Genomic DNA, 17,512 nt, shown 5'->3' on the forward strand with positions numbered 1-17,512 from the left:
ATGTGCCAAAAGCGCAGCATCAAGAAAGCGAGCAATTCGAGCAAAGGCTTGCTGTCCTCTCTCCTCACGACAGCCACGCCTGTCTCGTCAGCGTCCATCAAACAGCCCCAGGCAGCATCATACAAGCTGGGACATTCGAGGTCCCTTTCACAGAAAGGCGGAAGCATGACCTCCATCAGCACAAGCCCCGAGACCGAGATACCCGTCGTTCGGCCGTCTAGACCTCCCACCGAACAAAAGCGAATAAGGCCAGTAATCGCATTGTCTTCAAGCCCCGAATCGTCCCGCCGCTCCCCTGGCCGGCTGGTAAGCACCGGTTTTATGACCACCGACTCCCAACGGACCGCCAGCCGCTCCCCGCCACCAGCCAAACTTGAACAGTGGGACAATGCCGATGTTGAAAGGCTTTCGCACTCGATATCATCACCACCAGTGCGGCAGCGCAGAATCCCTAACTCCGGCTGGTCACCCAACACCCTGCGTCGGTGCGACAGCCGATAGCTTGAGCGAGTTTTCTCCCTCCCGATCTTCCCTCTACGGCGCGGCAGCTTCGGAGCGGGCAGAGCTGCACAACGGGTCGCAGGAAAAGAACGGCGGGGGACCGGAGACTGAATCCAGGGTGGGTGACGAGAGAGGTCGAAGGGGGTGGCTAACAGAAGCTCAACAGCGAGAGTACATCAAGCGATCACGAATCCCGCTAAGACCAGACTTTCAGGTTCGGTTTGAGGGAGTGGCGTACCAGCAGATCACGTCAGGCTTTTCCAAGCAAAAGTCATTTAACAGAGAGGAGACTTGCTAGATTTTAGGTTTGGGCAAGCTCAGGAGCGGGCATTCCGAGGGCGGCGGCAGTGATGGCGAAGGCGGCAGGACCGGGGTAGAAGATCCCGTAAAACAAGGCATCGTTGGTGATGAATATGGCATGTGAAGAGAGTTTGTGAATGAGTACAAAAGTGCAGAAAGGAGAAAGACAGAATGGACTACAGTTCTGTGTCGGTGCCAACAGCCCGCACATGTGTTTTGTCAGATGCGTCATGACAGGGCTGGCGTAAACTCAAGTTCAAAAGGTACCTCGGGTAGCGTGGCAATGGACTGGAAATACGACGTCAGTCGCGGAAATAGGCCCTTGCACTTTCCTCGCACCAACACACCGATCCAAATAATCGCTGCTCTGGTCCAGGGTGCTCGCCCGAGCTAACAGCACCTCGAGGTAGCTTCCGGTCGGGTTGCTAAAAAGCTGGCTGCCACACGGCTTCAGACCTCCTGTCTCCCACAGGGGCCCCAATGGGCCCCGTCATTCACACTTCCAAGAGGGAGGGTCGGGTACCTAGTCAGTTTCTCGACTGACGAAGCTGGCTGTCGGACGGTTACAAAGAACGACTCGTCGACAAAGACACACGCCTTTTTTTTTTTTTTTAAAAAAAAAAAAAAATTGTCGACAATCTTATTGTCAGCCATGGCATATTCCTGCAAATCCTACAATGCTATTGTCCCCCAAATCCTGCCTCACACAACGGAGAAAGTATTTAACCATCATATTGGACCCCTTTCCAGGCAATATTTCTCATAATCATCATCATTATCATCACCATCATCATCGCCAACTCTTCACTACCAACAACACAAACACACATCCACAAAACCAGTCGATCTTTTCCTACTCAACCCACAAAACCACAACCAGTCAGGACAAAGATGCCTTCCAACAACAACCACAACAACAACCCCTACTCCTCCTCCTTCTACAACCCAAACAACTCCTACTCCACCCCCCAAAGGACCCGGCGCAATGCCGTCGTAGGAGTTGACTTCCTCCCTTTACCCTCCTCCACCCGCCGGAATGCATTTTCCGGACCATCCACCTCCACCACTAAAGCTACTGAATACAAGAGTAGCAGTGGCGCTTACTACCCATCTTCTTACACTTCTTACACTTCTTACTCTTCTTACTCTTCTTCTTCTTCTTCTTCTTCAAAGAAGTATTAAACGACCTCGGTAGTTAGTTTACTCCTGCTTTGAACAGCAGGGGAGGTCTCAAAGGGGTAATACCAGGCCTGGGTTTTGTGGAGAGGTAACTAAACAGAGAGAGAGAGGGGGAGAGAGAGGGGGAGAGAGAGGGGGAGAGAGAGAGAGAGAGAGAGAGAGAGAGAGAGAGAGAGAGAGAGACAAGATAGGTAATTAGAAAAGACACAGAAGCAAAGTGGGTTTGACCGTGGTGGTCATACTTTGGCGAGCCTCAGTAGCAGATTACTCCTGACCTTTTCTTTTCAGGGGAGGCTTCGTGTTCGTTGCCGATGGTGATCGATAATCACACCCTGTAAACCTAAAAATATGAAACCATTTTCTTTCTTTTCTTGTTGAAGTTTACCTAGTTCAATGATGCACATTTGACAATGCTATGGTTCCAGAGTCAAAGACTGATTCACGAAGTTCAAAAGCACAACAAGTAAGAGAGGTGATAATATTTTGAATTTATTCATCATCCGCAGTCTCTTTTTGAGATCTGCTTCCGTTTCCAAAAACTATGAATCCAAGCCCTTCGTTGAGCTGATAAATAAGAAGTAATATATATACCACAAAAGAAAAAAAAGTATCCAAGATCCACACCTTTTTTTGATGATCCCAACTGTTCAAAAATGATGATACAAACAACAAGTGAATGGGTATAATGTTGGGCGCAGGGAAGTCAAATCGCTGGAAGTTGCCAAACCAAGAAAAAAAACTCCAAAAACTCCCCGCTTAAATCCCAAAGACCCAAAACAATGCTGTGGTATCATGTCCCAAGAAATATATCCTCACAACGCCGGAGAATGCAATGCAAGAAAGCCAGCCACAAACAAGCCAATGATGAGCCTCCACTCCTTCTTCACAGTCCAACCAACCCCCCCTCTTCTCTCAGACAGCTCTAGTTCCAAACAGGAAGCTGCTGTGGCTGAGGGCCGCCTCTGCTCATCAAAAGCATCTCCAACCCCTCCATTCTCCCCCTCAGCGCATTGTTCTCCGTCTCCAGTCCGAGGTTTCTCCGCTCCAGTTGCATGATGTACTCGGTGGCTTTGGCCAAGATGGTGGCCTTGTTGAGCTTGGCCGCTGGGGAGAGACCGCCGAGGATCTCGTCCGCCATCATGTCGTCGGCGCCATTCTCCTCGTAGGCGCCGGGGTTCTCCATTCTCTGCGCCACGATGCGGAGTGCTGGGACGGCGTCGCGGAGCTGCGAAATCTTGTCGTTAAGGTTGGTGCGGTACCGCTTCTCGATCATGTTGTGGGCCGTCTTCTTGGGTCCGGCGGCGGAGTTGTCCTTGGAAGACCGGCGAGGGGCGGCTGCTGGTGGGGGGGAGGACCGCTTGGACGCGGGGAGGGGCTCGTCGTCCTCGGACGGGATTGAGGTCTTGCGCTTAAGGTTGCGGGATGGGTACCTCTTGGAGGCATCGTCCATGGAGGCAGCCATCTGGCGTTGTTGGGAGGGGAGAGGGGCAACCATGATGGGCGCCGTTTGGAAGAGGGGCGCTTGGCTGTCGATGCCTTCGGTGCCAATGACGGTGGCCATGGGGTTGACCGCGGGGCTTAGTGACGGGTTGCGGAGGTAGTTGTTGCTGGTGGCGTTGCTAGTCAAGATGGACCCGTCAAAGGGGTTGGTCTTGAACAGAGCTTCGGGCTCTGGGGAGTGCTCGATCCTGTCCCAGTCAACCCACTGGTCGGCAGTGGGGTAGCTGAAGGAGCTTGAGGAGAGAACAGGAGAGATGGGGGAGATGGGGGAGGCTGCCGAGTCCGAGTTGAAGTCGGTGCCAAAGTCCTCAAAGTTGTCAAAGATGGGTGAGAAGTCAGAGTATGATTGCTGTCGATGATGTTAGCTCTCCTGACCGAGACATGTATGTTATAGTTACACATGGGTATTTATGCAGAGAGTCCAGGTGCGTATTGAACAGGGGTAGGTAGGCAGCTACACCATACCCCGCACTGTTCACTGCTGGGAGAGAAGATGGTGAAAGACACAAGGAAAAAAGGACACTAACAAGCTGGGCAGCATCAAAGGAGGTGGTGGCATATGGGTCGAATGATGTCGACGAGTTGATAGTTAGTCCAGACATTGTTGGTGGTGTGGTGGTGGTCTGCTGTTGAGATAATGCTAGCACAGACGAAAGTGGCAAGTGTCAGTTGGGGTTGTCTGTTCGGGTGGTGTTGTCAATGACGTTGATGTTGATGGTGCTGGTGCTGGTGATGGTGATGGTCCGATTTCCAGCCTCAGGGACGGGACCTCGAGCTCTATTAAAGACTGAAAATGCCCTCGCTTCGTCCCAGCAGCTCGCCGCGCGCTCGGCACTCTTCGGGCGCGCATTGCTGGGCGACACTGGGGAACATGGCCGTCCACGGTAGTGGATGGTGGCACAAATCGGACCCTTGGGGCCAAACTGACCATTTCCAGGTTGACGGTCGTACGAGAGCAAAGTGGGCAGATTCCCGAAGTGGTCCAGACTCTGAGCCACTGAGGTGGCAGCTGCCAAAGGAAAACCCCGCAGCCGCAAAACGTGCAATGTCTCGGCACCACACTGCCAGCTGCCGTATGATTGGTGCGGAGCTCACCGGTGGGTGGCCTTGGCGCTCTTCTTGGCACCACCCCTTCAAGACCCATGCTCCCGCAGCTTGAACAAAGCCACAATTCGATGAATGCCCTTTTCACGTCCCGACTCTACCATCCAGGAATCCAGAATTCCATGGCAGCTCTAGAGGCGTGGTGGCATTTGACAGTTGATCCCGATACTTCACGACACCCCACCCTTTTTTACCCGCTGAAGGCTCTTCCCAGCTGTTCCATCAACGGGAATTGCCTGTAGCGTCGACCGGCGCCTTGCCTGGCCGCCGTCATTCCAAGGCGCCCGTTGGGAAAAGGCATCCGGTGCAACGCGAGAAGGTTCCCCGTCCAATCTCCTCCCCGGGGCCACGCCTTGCTGTGAGGCATGAAGGCTCGTTGTCGACTGTCATGGTGAGATGTTGATATGAGGCATCGACGATTCACAAGCCTGAAGTCCTTGGCTGGCGCAACAAGCACACCGGATCGCCTAGTGACGCTGGCCGCGGGGGAACATTTTACTAGGTAGGGGGCTATGGGTGGAAGAGCTGCGGGAGAACTACCAGCTTGAGGCGCCGTCCGGCAGTGAACGCGATACGCTATAGAGAATGTGGATTCTGGGTCGACTCTGGTTCGTGTTGAAGAAAATGGGTCGACTTTGCAAACTGACCCACTCACGTGGCCCGCAAAACATGTGACCGGACATTACCGTTTGGAGAAATTGTTAGTCAACATGTTCCCATGCACCCAATTTTGGTGCGATGGCGACCCCAATATTATCTCGAGAAATTATCGTGCATAGCACGACTTTGCAAACTCCTCCGCGCAAGCTCCTTATAAGGGACGGCTTGGCTCTAAGAACCGCACGACAATAAGAGATGACTCTTCCCTTTTGCACCAGGCAATGCCACGCCGAGGCAATATCCTGCAAAGGATCGAGATCTGAGTTGATTTCAAAATTGTCTGCATTCTGGGGTATCGGTGTCCCTTTCGGAGGTCGATGCCAAGAAAACCGGTGCCCCCTTCCGGAGACGGGACTGGCAATTGAGAGCCGGAGGGTATCGGCGGCCAGGTTCCACCGAGCTGTCCCGACTGCCGGGCTTTCACATGAAAAGCAGAGCTAAGGATTTTATCATTGGCCGCTCGCGAGATTTCAGCTCTCCTCCCTCGCCGGTTGGTGGGGGAATTACGATGTGGACATGCAGCTCTTCAGAAGCATCAAGTGCCGGCTCGGTAATAACCCCCGTTCCTGATCGACATCCTGTGCATGAACTTTGGGCTTGATGAAGCAGACCTTTTTCCTGGGCTTGCTGGGAACGCATTGACGACAATAGTATCCATCACAAGGGCCTGGCTGTCTGTCAAAGATGTTGCTTGGATCAACTTTAGTCCCGTACTGCTGGGTCCGGCTGGCGGAAGATCACCCAGGGTGGAGCTCTTAATGGTGATCGTCAGATCGGGTGGATCTTGAATGAACCGGCCCCCGTTTCTCGTTAGATGGTGGGGCCTGTCTTCTGGGGTTCAGATGGAGTCAAACAAGGCTGGATCGCCGGTTTGATGAATGGTTTTGCCGAAAGCCGCAACGTGGGTGGCCTCGAACTGTTGCAGGATGTGTTTGGAGTTTCGGTGGTTGTCTGGTGAAGTGCCTCGTGGTGGTGGAAGGGAGGTGACTGGTCAGGATCCTGGTGGTGGAGATCTGAGCCTCTGAGGTCGAGCAGGCACTTCATTACATCACTTCGGCACATCAAGCACGTGGTTGTTGGCAAAGACAACGTTCATCGATGGCTGATGCTACTACCCTGGGAAACCAGCCCTATCGCTCTCAACGCCCGGTTTTCCCATGCCCTAGGAACCAGGATGCGCCGACTGAAAGCGATCAATTCGTTGAGCTAGAAACGGTGGAATCCCGATGCGCTCGTTGTGATGCAATCCAGGCTCTACCCTTTCCCCACGCCACCATCACTTCCCTATTCTACCAGGGAACCAGAGCAGTCCCAGGTAACAAAGCGATGGTTATCTCTGCCTAATAGCGACGGGTGAACAGGCTTCTATCGGTGGAGCGGCCAGGGCTCCTGGTTGTCGACGGGTACGAGTCATATCGACGAGACGAGCTATAGATCTCCGAAGAAGACCTGATATCGACAAGACGCGGCGATGTGATACGCCGACTGGGGCTGCCAATCGAGCCACGAGGAGGAGTGCGAGGTCTGGAGATAGGAGTGCGGTACGTCGTGCGAGTCTCGGTGTAGCGGCTCACCGGGCTCGTAGGGTGGTACGTGGTAGTGCGACGAGCCTCGGTGATACGGGTCTCCTTGAAATAGGGAGAGGGGAAGGGAGCACGGCGGGAGGTGGAGCTAGGGAGTCGGATAGGGGAGCGATGTCTAAGAGGACTAGGGCTGATCCTGCGGGGGCGGGGAGCGCTAGTGATCCTGGTAGGGGAACGATATCTGGGAGGGCTGCGAGCGATTGTGGCGGCAGAACGATATCGAGTCGGGCTGGGGCTCAGCCTGCGGCTTCTGGTCGGGGTGGAGGTAAATCTCCGAGGCGAGGAGCTGCGCCGGTTGAAGTCCTCGACCTGCTCGTGGGCTCTCTCAGAGCGGCGAGATCTCGGAAACGGAGTTGAGCTCCGGTCCAGGTCGATGGTGATATCGGAGGCGGGCATTGTGGAGGTTGTTTGGTGCGTTGTGCGCTTCTTACTGAATTGTTTGGTGGTTCGAGGAAGTTGTTGGTAGAGAAGACTCCTGATGAATATATACTAGAAGTGTAACCCTCCACGACAGAATACAGCGGACTGAAGAGCAACAGAAGGTCACCCACTTATCAAGTGGAACCTCATGACGCAGGTCCATGGTGATACTGGAGGTGTGAACACAACAGATTGTGAAGCAGCTTCTAGATGCTCTATCCTGCGCCATGACGCAAGCTCCCCAACGCGTAAGTGGATACAACATATCCCAGAGAACCGGTGAGGAGGCCTTGCCTATTACAGGATCGGATTCTGGCCTCGTGGGATCTCGAGACCCGGCGGGACTCGGAGATTGCCCTATCTTGCAAGATAAGACTTCAGACTATTCACTTGAGAGCCTCATCATCATCCAAAAGAGCGTTTCGAATCTAGCTCCAATGACCGGTGCCCGGACACATCTGATATGTTGGTAACGCACCCGACAACTTTGATACCGCGCTCAAAGAAGCGTGGACAATGACCACCGCGGCCAACCAAATCTCTCACTCGTGGCCCAAACCGCGACCAACCTCTTTATAAGCGCAATTTCCCCTGCAATATTACATTTCCTTTAACAAACCACTTCTATTGTTTTTTACACCTCAATACAGCATCACATATGGAGCTCTGCCTTTACCAAAGCAGCCGCCGGGCTTGCCCCTCCCCCAATCGTCACCGTCGCAGTCTCATTCCCAAAGACGCTTTACTGGTGAACGCCTGCCCCGTCAACGCGTTCGAGAAGAACGCCTCCATAAGGAGTATCTAGACAGTAGAGAGAATATCACCGACGCGGTAGATACCTGCATCGCCACACCTCACGAGGGCTCCTCCCCGCCGTCGCAGAGGAAGATCCATGTCGTCAAGTGATAGGAACCGGGAAACAGAAACTTGGATTGACCGAAGACGTCAGTACTACACTGATATGGAAGGCAACCCGGCGTTTGTGGTTGATGCCATTGCTGTTAGCAGTGGTGATAGCGCTGAACAGAGGGGCGAGAGACAGAAGACGGGCGGAAAGGGAAGCGGCTTGAAGAGAGCGAGCGGGAGGCGGCGTCGGGGTCGTCTGTGCCGAGAGGGGTGCAGGAGTATTCGCATGATGGCTTGGATATGCTTGATCGGCGGTCGTTGAGGAGGATAAGGGGGTGGGTTGGTTGATGAGTTTTGATCCGCTTAGGGGCTGAGAGAGCCTCGAAGGCGGTAGGTTCTCTGGGTGATGGTCAAGTATGGTGGTGGTTGAGCATGTGTTTTTAGAGTAGAGTAGGGAGAGTTGAGCTGGACTTGACGATTGGTGAGCAATGAATGACTGTCAAGAGCAGATTAATAAGAGAAAGATTGTGATGTGGCTATTACAAAAGAAGATTGTGATGGTGTGACAGTTCATCGCCCAAACACAGCCGTGTAAACCATGTTTACACCACATCCATTCTCAAAAAAGGGTTAGTTCACCAAGCAACAACCCCCTCTTACTAGGGTCATGTTAGAAAGTGGAGCCCGGCCCCTGAAACAATGTCATAAAGGTTCCGGCGCAGACAAAACATGGCAAGCAGACGAAAACATTGGAAGAAAGAAATAGGTGTTATGTTGAAATGTTGTATTATTGATTATAATAGGAAGCAAACCTGCGCAGAAGAAAAGATTAGCACACGATATACGACACTTATACCACCCACTCCTGAGACTCCTCCCCCTTTTTATACTGACGTGCAAGATTGTCAACCGCCTGCACCCTTCTCAAAGCCGGAGTGCAACGAGAATGATCAGGTTGGGGAGCACGCTGAGGCTGCCAAGTAGTGATGGGAGCGGCAGCTGGAGTTGGATGTGGGATATTGACAATGCCAGGTTGTTCACCCCTCGCAATGCGTGAGACAAAGGAAAGAGGGTGATGAAGAGAGGAACCGGCAGCCTGTCCCTGGGAAGGTTCAGGAGATGTGCGGTCAACTATCTGTGGTTGTCTCTCAACAGTTTGGAAAGGGGGGATATGGGACCGTCTGATCCGCTCGTCATCTTTACTGCCAGTGAGCAAATCCAGATAAAGGGCACTCATATCATGGAGATTTTCAGGAAGATCTCCCGGGAATGGTTCCTTGCCCTTTGGTTCCGTAGGCCGAGGCTTGATCTGCTCCCAATCACCAGAAAAGGGGCCAAGAATTGGCTGCTCGCTGGGAGCGCTGCTGCCAGCTTGGCTTGATCTGCTGGATTGGGACATAATGGTAGAGTAGGTAGTGAGTCTAAAGACTGAAAAGGCACTTGAACGATGTGATGTAGATCGTCACCGAAGGATAACTAGGTAGTATCTTGAAGGTGTGGTCTTTACAGTTATTCTAGACAGGTTGCTTGCAGAGTAACCGATAATATCAGGCCTCTCCGTCTTCTTTAATAGCATGTTAAGACGCTGGTTGGCTTCCAGAGTGTTCGGTGTTCTCTGTCAGTATACACAGTCTCTTTGTTCTTGTTCACCAGGAGTGAAGCCATTGTCATGCCTGACAACACAGTGAACAAAGCGATTGTATGGTGTCTGAACGCTCAACCTGAACAAAGCGAAAAAAAAAACGGATCTGCGGCCCGGGCGAGCCAAGAAGTGCACCAGAACATCCCGAAAGCTCCAGCCATATCCCAGAGAATCCACCATCATGATTTCCAGTTTGTGAGCTACGGCGTGATTCTTGGATAAGAACGATCGGATTTCCGTGTCGGTCCGAGTATTTCCACAGTTCAGCGGTCTACTGGGCTCTATCCCCCGAACCGCCTTTAGCCGTAAATTGAGGTCAGCAACACCCTTCCGTCATGTTGGTGAGCCAGATTGACGGACTTCCCCAGAAGCTTGCACAAGCGACCTAAAATGTGCGGTTGGTTATTACAGGAAGTCGCCGATCTGAGATTGCGTGCCATCGCTCATTTCAGATTTCCCGGATTGCGGGAGCAAATCCTGGTAGAGAGACAATTGAGGACCGGGAACCAGTATGTGTAATGAGTTGGGCCCAGGGTCAACAAGGTATAAAGACCTCGGCTGAGACAGATGTTATTTGTCATTTGTTCTCTTCTCCAGGATAGTGCCAAAATGGGTCTGAAGCAAACCGCAATCTTTGCCCTTGGGGTGGCCCAGGCCTGGACTGCATCTGCCACCAACAACAAGAGGCAAGCTACAACCAAGTATTGCCCAGGAAACACGCAAATATGCTTTTCCGAGTTCAAGGTGCCAACCCACGACGTCATCTACCGGATCGCTATCCCTGACGTTGCCGCCGCGCCGTTCGACGTCTTGTTGCAGATAGTGGCTCCAGTCTCAAAGGCTGGCTGGGCTGGCATCGCATGGGGCGGGAAAATGGCCACGAATCCCTTGACGGTAGCATGGCCGAATGGCAACACTGCGGTGGTCTCATCTCGTTGGAGCACGTAAGTGGATTTCGAGATACTAGCCGGCACTCGGGCCTTCAGCTAATACCCATGGCTAGGGGGAGAAACGTACCTGGCGCGTATGCAGGCGCGACGTACACAGTCCTTCCAACCACCAACACCAACGAAACACACTGGCAGTTGGATGTGCTGTGCCGAGGGTGTAGTGAGTGGGCAGGCGGCTCCTTGGACCCCAACGGTGTCAACACGCTAGCCTGGGCCAAGAATGCCCGTGTGGTCAATACAGCCACCAGCAACACGAGCTCTTTTGGAATCCACGATGGGCGAGGCGCCTGGTCTCATGACTTTAGCCAAGCCAGAATTCCAAAGGGTGTCTTTGATGCGGTCGCTTACGACCTGGAGAACCCACCGGTGTCCAGTTCCAGCGCAGCTTCGAGCGCGAGTTTCAGCACGAGCCTGACTTCGAGCTCAAGCGCTGCGGTCGTGTCAACATCGGTTGTGGTCCTTCCGCGGCCATCAACCACATCCACAACGGTCACAGTCGCTCCTAGCACCATTTCCTCATCAACAAGCAAGGCGGCACTGACCTCGAGCTCATCCACCACCCCAGCCGGCCCACAGACAACATATGTTTTCATCACGACTAGAATTTCTCAGCTTCCACCAAGACCAACAACGCCGTCTCCAAGTATCGTGACAGTGACGGTAACTGTCCGGCCGACGCCAACCACCACACAGGTCACCCCTCCGTGGGGAGGTGGCGGAGGTGGAGGAGGGCCCCCATGGGGCAAGGGTAAAGGCGGCGGCGGTGGTTGGGGGAAGGGCTGGGGGCGACGTCGGTTGGCTGCGAGACCGGTGGAAGAGGAGGAGTAAATTTTGTCGCGGAAAGGGAGTAGGAAGGAGGCATCGAGAGAAATATATACTAGCGGCGTATAAATGGCCATCATCTCGAGGTTATGCTCCAATCCCACACAGCTATCACCCAAAGTTTACAGTTCGGACTCGAAACCGAACTCGTCGTTATCGTATTCATCGTCGTAATCGCTATACCCCTCAAAGTCAGACTGCATTTCAGCGATATTTGTATCAACCTGTTCCCGCCGTAAAAGAGACAGTGGTCTCCCCCATATCCATGCACAACATACAAACGGCGGCGTGCCGCAGTGATAGAATCCCCAGATGACGCATGCCTTTCGTCAATGTCGAACGGTTGGTTGCGCAGATCAAGGAGCCCCAGATTCACCGCCAAGCTCTTGTCCTGCTGCAGCTCATCTAGCGAAGCACCTGAGATGGCGCCTTGAAACATCCATCGAGTATCATTCTTCACATTAATTTGAACATTCTCGGGAGTGGCATCGGGGCCACCGATGACGACGGAGCGAATAAACAGGCAGCCGCGAAATATGGCGGAGAGTGCTTTATCTGAGAGCATCGGTGCGTTTTCAAAATGTATGTGCTCGAGTTTGGGGCACAGGGTGACGAGTTGTTCCACGCCAGCATTGGTGATTTTGATGAGGTTGTTGTTTTTGTACCTGACGAATCGAAGTCTTCTGCAGATTTTGGAGGAGACGTTCATGATAGCGTTGAGGTGCTCACTATGTAGAGGTACGACATTAGGCTCTGTGGATGCATGCTGCCAGTTTGGGGGCCAGTGGGCTACCTACTCCTTCAAGTCAAAAGTCGGACGTATCATCAAACTCGATGCTCCGAATAGCGCGGGTAAACTTCCCAGGCTCCCAATCCTCCTCAGCTTTCACTAGCAGTACCTCTTTCGCCGGGAACAGCAGAGGTTTGTAGATTTCGTGTTTGAAGAACCCTCGACGGAAGTCGACCGTACCCGGCGGTCTGCGGGTCAGCTTCTCGTTCTTGCTGACATTGTCGACTTTGTCGAATTTGAACCTGTCTCTTGCTTCGACGCGTGGTCTCTTTCGGCTTCTTTGGGAGAAGTGGTCTGTGCAGCAGCAAAGTTGCACGCGTGGCCACGTGATCCTTCTTGGTGGTGAAATGCTCACTCTTGTGTCAACCTCACTCCCCACCTGCACAGCAAACTCGTGTGTTGTTGAGGAATACGAGATGTTTTTTTCTTTCCAAATGGAAATTTGGAAGCCATGAATACAGTGCAGTATGTTTCTCAAGTCACACCGCAACCCCAGGGGCCAGCAGGTCAACTCACCGATGCTGGTTCTGTGGCGCCTGTCCCCACCTATCAACATCCATGACACAGAGCAGGCCAGCCCTGAAGCGGCACAACAAGACCGCGTGAAGGTCCCTTAAGCCACGCCGTCGAAGGATTCACTAATCCTACATCGCATGGGCATGGACCTTCAAATCCCAGCAGCATACAGTGCTTGAAACGTTGGGGGAAGCCACCGAGCTTGGGAACACACCCCGTTTGATGATTGGATATCCTCCTGCACGCCCGCCTCTTCCAATGCCTGGATCTATCTCTTGGAAAGGCTGGTTTTAAAGCATGGTGGTCTCCCTCACCGCACTTTCCCCCACGCGTCGCTTTTCCCACCGTTGTCGATGGAGTCCACAACAACACCAGCTCCACCAGGGCCTGATGTGTCCAAGGCTTCGTTAGTGGTAGGCACGATATCATTCCTGCACCTCATATCATGGACGTTGTATGCCGCTCGCGTCTGGACTCGTATGCGACCGATATCACGCCTATTCGTCGATGATTATCTGATCACTCTTGCTGTGGTATGAGAATCCGCATCATTTGACCACCTAACTCCAAGTACTAATCATCTACTTAGCTCTTTGACCTGGCGTCGTATATTTTCTTGATGATAGCGGTTCATTACGGCATTGGTCGACATAATTACTACGTCCCGACAGATCAGGAAGTCCTTGCGGAAAAATGGCTGTTCCTCAGCCAGCCAGTCTTCCCCTGGAGTCTCGCCTTCTCCAAGATGAGCATTGCGTGTATGCTTATTCGGATTCGTCGGGATCAGCGCGTTTGGGCTTGGGGAATGTACTTCATCATGGCGTTTGTGGTGCTCATCGCCATCAACACAAACGTCTTCCAACTCTCACTGTGCCGACCGCTCTGGGCTGTGTGGGACCACAGTAATTCTGAGGCCCAATGCATGGATATGACTGTGGCGCAAACATCAATCTATGTCAACTCTGCACTCAACGTTGTGACAGATTTTGCTTTAAGTTTGGCCGTATGGAGTTTCTGTCATAAAAACGCGGAATCATTGCCAATACTGACGATTGCTAGCCCATCACGTTTATTGTTCACTTACAGCGACCACTCAGGGAGAAGATTGCGGTCGCCTTCATGATGGGTTTGGGCATATTTGCGAGTAGTGCCTGCATTGCGAAAACCTTCCATGTCAAAGACTACGGAAAAACAGGTGACAGTCTCATGGATTGTGTACCTATAACGATTTGGAGCATGGTAGAAATGCAGCTTGCGTGAGTTTCCGTATCGCTGAGCCGCGTCATTATGCCCGACTAATCTTTCGTTGTCAGGATAATTGCAAGCTGCATTCCCTGTCTCAAACAACTCTTCGAACGAGGCTTACGACGATTCGGTCTCTTGAGCACCCAGCACGCTGGCGACTCCTTCACTGGCAGCCGGAACTACCAGACCTATCCTGGGCCGAACTTCAGGACTCGCCAAGAGACAAGCGATGATTACGGCCACCACCTTACTTCGATACAACAGTCCCCACGCAGTCCTCGGTGCAACAAAGCAGCGAGGAACTCCGGGGTGGAGACAGAAAGCATAGAGAGCAGCGAGATACCCATCATGAGACCAGACTCCACAGGCACTGATTACATACAGACGCTGTCAGCACCACCCGGACGAGGATCATTTTACTTCAACTTTGCGGTGAATCCCGGTCTTAACCCAAACCGAAGGGATGATAGAGGACCAAGGCCGGAAAGGTGGTGAGAGGAGGTGGCGTCAGCACATCTCTGTCAAATACCAAAGCCATCGTGAACAGAGCAAATATCATGAAATGTGCATCTCATTGGATCCATAGGCTGATCTGACTACACCCATCATGACAGTCTATCCCGGTATTCAACCTTGCAGCGAGCTAATTCTTTCCCGTCGGGGAAAATCACAAAGAAGAAGAGATTGGCACTGCCCTTCTCAACCGCCAAGGTGAACTTGACATCTGTTGAATGTTCCTTGTTACCCCATTGATAGAGAGGCCCTTTCTTGATCTCATGCGACAACTCACCATACCACCTACAGGCTAGTTCGCTATTAGCCATAGAATGCCACATAAATATGCACCGGACAGGAAATTTACTTCGCCTGTTGAAATAATAGGGCGGGATCTCCTCTGTGCAGAGCCAAAGCTTGTGCGTAAGCCTGAGAGACGTAAGATGTGTCATCAACGTATGTCTGGAATCAATAGTTCTCGTAGGGGTAGCGTCCGTGTGTCGACCGAAGGTCCAACATCCACCTCGCTATCGCCATCTTCCCCGGTCGACCGGGCCCAAAATGTTTCGTGGGAAGTATCTAAGCGTCCCATGACTACAAAGAATCTTGAAAATGCGATCTGCTCGAGGATCGGTAGTGCGAGGTACAGGGGTGTACCTATGGAAGCCGAATTCGAGGGATGCAACGCACGTGGCTACGGACCGGCCCAGATGCGCACGTCTGGACCTCTCAACTCGTGCATTGGGGTCCTACTATCTGTTGGGATAGCCAATGATTGACTGCTACGGAAATGTTTCATTTCAGATCTCTGAATTAGTGTTTTCTACCCTGAGGGTGGGTTGGGATGCATATTCCCATGTCACCTTGGCGTCCTTGGGGTCGCCTCACCCGAGTCTACCTGGGGAACAGCGGCTCCAAAACCACACGGGCGACCTTCCTTGTACCACCAAGATCACATTCATAGCATTCAAACAGTTTGAGATATGGAGAAACAACTCGCGCCAGCCGGCTTGAATCTGGACAGCAATACTTCAGTCCGCATGATTATCGTGATGGGTGTTACTGGGGCTGGGAAAAGCCACTTCATCAACAAACTCGCCGGCAAAAAAAGTCACAGATGAAGGAAACTCATTTCGTTCCTGTACGTACAACTTTGCACACCCACTTGTCTTCACCATTACTTATTCCTTGCAATAACAGGTACGTATTGCTGTCGGCCGTTGTTGATCGAGATTGGCTCGTAGCCAGTTGTGGTGCTTGACACGCCTGGCTTTGATGACTCTGGCAGGACAGACAGACAGATTTTGACCGAGATTGCCCGTGCACTTACCGCGCAATACAAGCTCAACCCCCAAGCTCAAGGCCACACACAGCACTAGCTTGGGTCTCTGTGACGATCCCCTGTCCAGAACCTCTGAAAGGGATACCGGTTGAAGGCGAACTTCTAGATAATGGATCGGTGCAGTTAACAGTGCACAAAAAGATGTCTCAATGTAAACATTTAGGATACCGTGAATACAAGCTGAGATTGCATACTGCGGAACTATGTACAAGCTATCTAGTTCCTCCGTATACATAGACCGTGCCAAGTCCCTGATCATTATGATCGTTGTGATTATAGCCTTTGATTATAATGCTCGCCATACTCCTAATGATCTTCTCTTGATGGGTCTGTTTCCTTGCTCTTCTGATTGGTTGTTTCCTTCTCTTATCATATTGGTTAGCACTGTCGGGAGTCCGTAGTCAAAAAGGTGAGTCTCCCAAACACCACACAACCCTCGAGAAGCAAGCTCCCAGTCAGAGCTTATCAAAACTCAAATCTCTAACCACCAAGGTAGCTCTCCAACCTATCTGTTAACTGCTGTGGACCGGTTAGCTAACGATACAATGGCTGTGATGCACGAGGTGGCTCTTCTCCGTGCAGCGTGATCCCTTCGCTTCAGAGATATCTTCAAGATTATTCCAATTTATCAAATGGACGGGGCCGATTATGGTGGTGACTCTCGATTGATCGGCGGGCTTATCGCTGTGGGCGACCTCTCTTCCGAGCCAGTCAAGCCGGCAGGCAAGTGAGTAAATCCAAGAAGTGATACGGACATGGCTTGCAATGCCGGGCACAGGATCAAAAGTATTGAAAATAGAGTGTATAATCAGACTACACAGGTTCATTACACATTTTACTTCTTGAAATACCATCCACACCCCTCCCAGCTTTCCCTCTTTTGCCCTAGAACTCCCCGATCACCCCCTTCGCCAAATATCCGCATCAAGTCCCACGCCGTCACTCACCACACGGATCTCTCCCATACCGCGCGCCTATCCCAAAAGCCCTCAACTTCCTTTTCACCAACATCATAACTTGAGCTGCCTGTCCACGGTAAGAACCAAAAGCGAAGCTCTACAGTGGCCCATCCCTCAACTTTATGGCGGTGGGCAACCACCTCTTCCATCTGAAACTCAATCCCGTGAGACACCAAAACTCTCTCCAGGTTTCCATACTCCAAAAAGTGCGCCGGCCCACTGATAACAATAACCCTTGTATTCTCTCTCGGTGTCTCTTTCTGTGCCACTCTGATCCGGTTAGGCCTCACGCGCGCCATTCTCCCCTTGACCAGCCAGCCCCCAGCTTGACTCTCATCGCCATATGAGGCCAAAACTCGCTGGGCTGATTGAACATCGAAGAAAGTAATTTTCGCTGCGGCAGAAGTGTGACATCGAGTAGAGTCTGGGTAGTTAATGACCGTGGCCCAGATACGACCCATTCTGCGGATGCATCCTAGGAGACCCTTGGTATCGATGTCGGATGGCAGCCCGGTCACCTAGACCGAGGTGTTCAGGTATTCATCTATATCTGCTGACCAGTTCGCCTCGCAAGCGGGATTTCCTTCGTAATTCACCGACATTCCTGGCGGGCGAGGTACAGGAGACAGGGCGGGTTGAATGCCCATCGAGAGGTGGG

General features: G+C 52.3%; 4 protein-coding genes across 4 annotated transcripts; 3 read left to right on the forward strand and 1 right to left on the reverse strand.

Moving 5' to 3' along the window:
- PODANS_1_21390 (uncharacterized protein) lies at positions 1-501 on the forward strand (the record flags this gene model as incomplete). The annotated part of the gene is made up of 1 exon (XM_001906415.1): positions 1-501. One exon carries the CDS (start codon positions 1-3, stop codon positions 499-501), a length of 501 nt encoding a protein of 166 aa, XP_001906450.1.
- Positions 502-2,902: 2,401 nt separating this feature from the next.
- PODANS_1_21400 (uncharacterized protein) lies at positions 2,903-4,082 on the reverse strand (the record flags this gene model as incomplete). Its single annotated transcript, XM_001906416.1, has 2 exons — positions 2,903-3,829; positions 4,008-4,082. The coding sequence occupies 2 exons, from the start codon at positions 4,080-4,082 to the stop codon at positions 2,903-2,905; spliced, it is 1,002 nt and encodes a 333-aa protein (XP_001906451.1).
- A 6,220-nt stretch (positions 4,083-10,302) lies between these two features.
- On the forward strand, positions 10,303-11,513 carry PODANS_1_21410 (uncharacterized protein; the record flags this gene model as incomplete). Its single annotated transcript, XM_001906417.1, has 2 exons — positions 10,303-10,679; positions 10,745-11,513. 2 exons carry the CDS (start codon positions 10,303-10,305, stop codon positions 11,511-11,513), a joined length of 1,146 nt encoding a protein of 381 aa, XP_001906452.1.
- A 1,653-nt stretch (positions 11,514-13,166) lies between these two features.
- On the forward strand, positions 13,167-14,073 carry PODANS_1_21420 (uncharacterized protein; the record flags this gene model as incomplete). Its single annotated transcript, XM_001906418.1, has 3 exons — positions 13,167-13,346; positions 13,403-13,816; positions 13,915-14,073. The coding sequence occupies 3 exons, from the start codon at positions 13,167-13,169 to the stop codon at positions 14,071-14,073; spliced, it is 753 nt and encodes a 250-aa protein (XP_001906453.1).
- Positions 14,074-17,512: the final 3,439 nt, after the last annotated feature.

This window comes from Podospora anserina, chromosome 1 (genome assembly GCF_000226545.1).
Source record: "Podospora anserina S mat+ genomic DNA chromosome 1, supercontig 6".
In the NCBI taxonomy this organism is placed as follows: Eukaryota; Fungi; Ascomycota; class Sordariomycetes; order Sordariales; family Podosporaceae; genus Podospora; species Podospora anserina.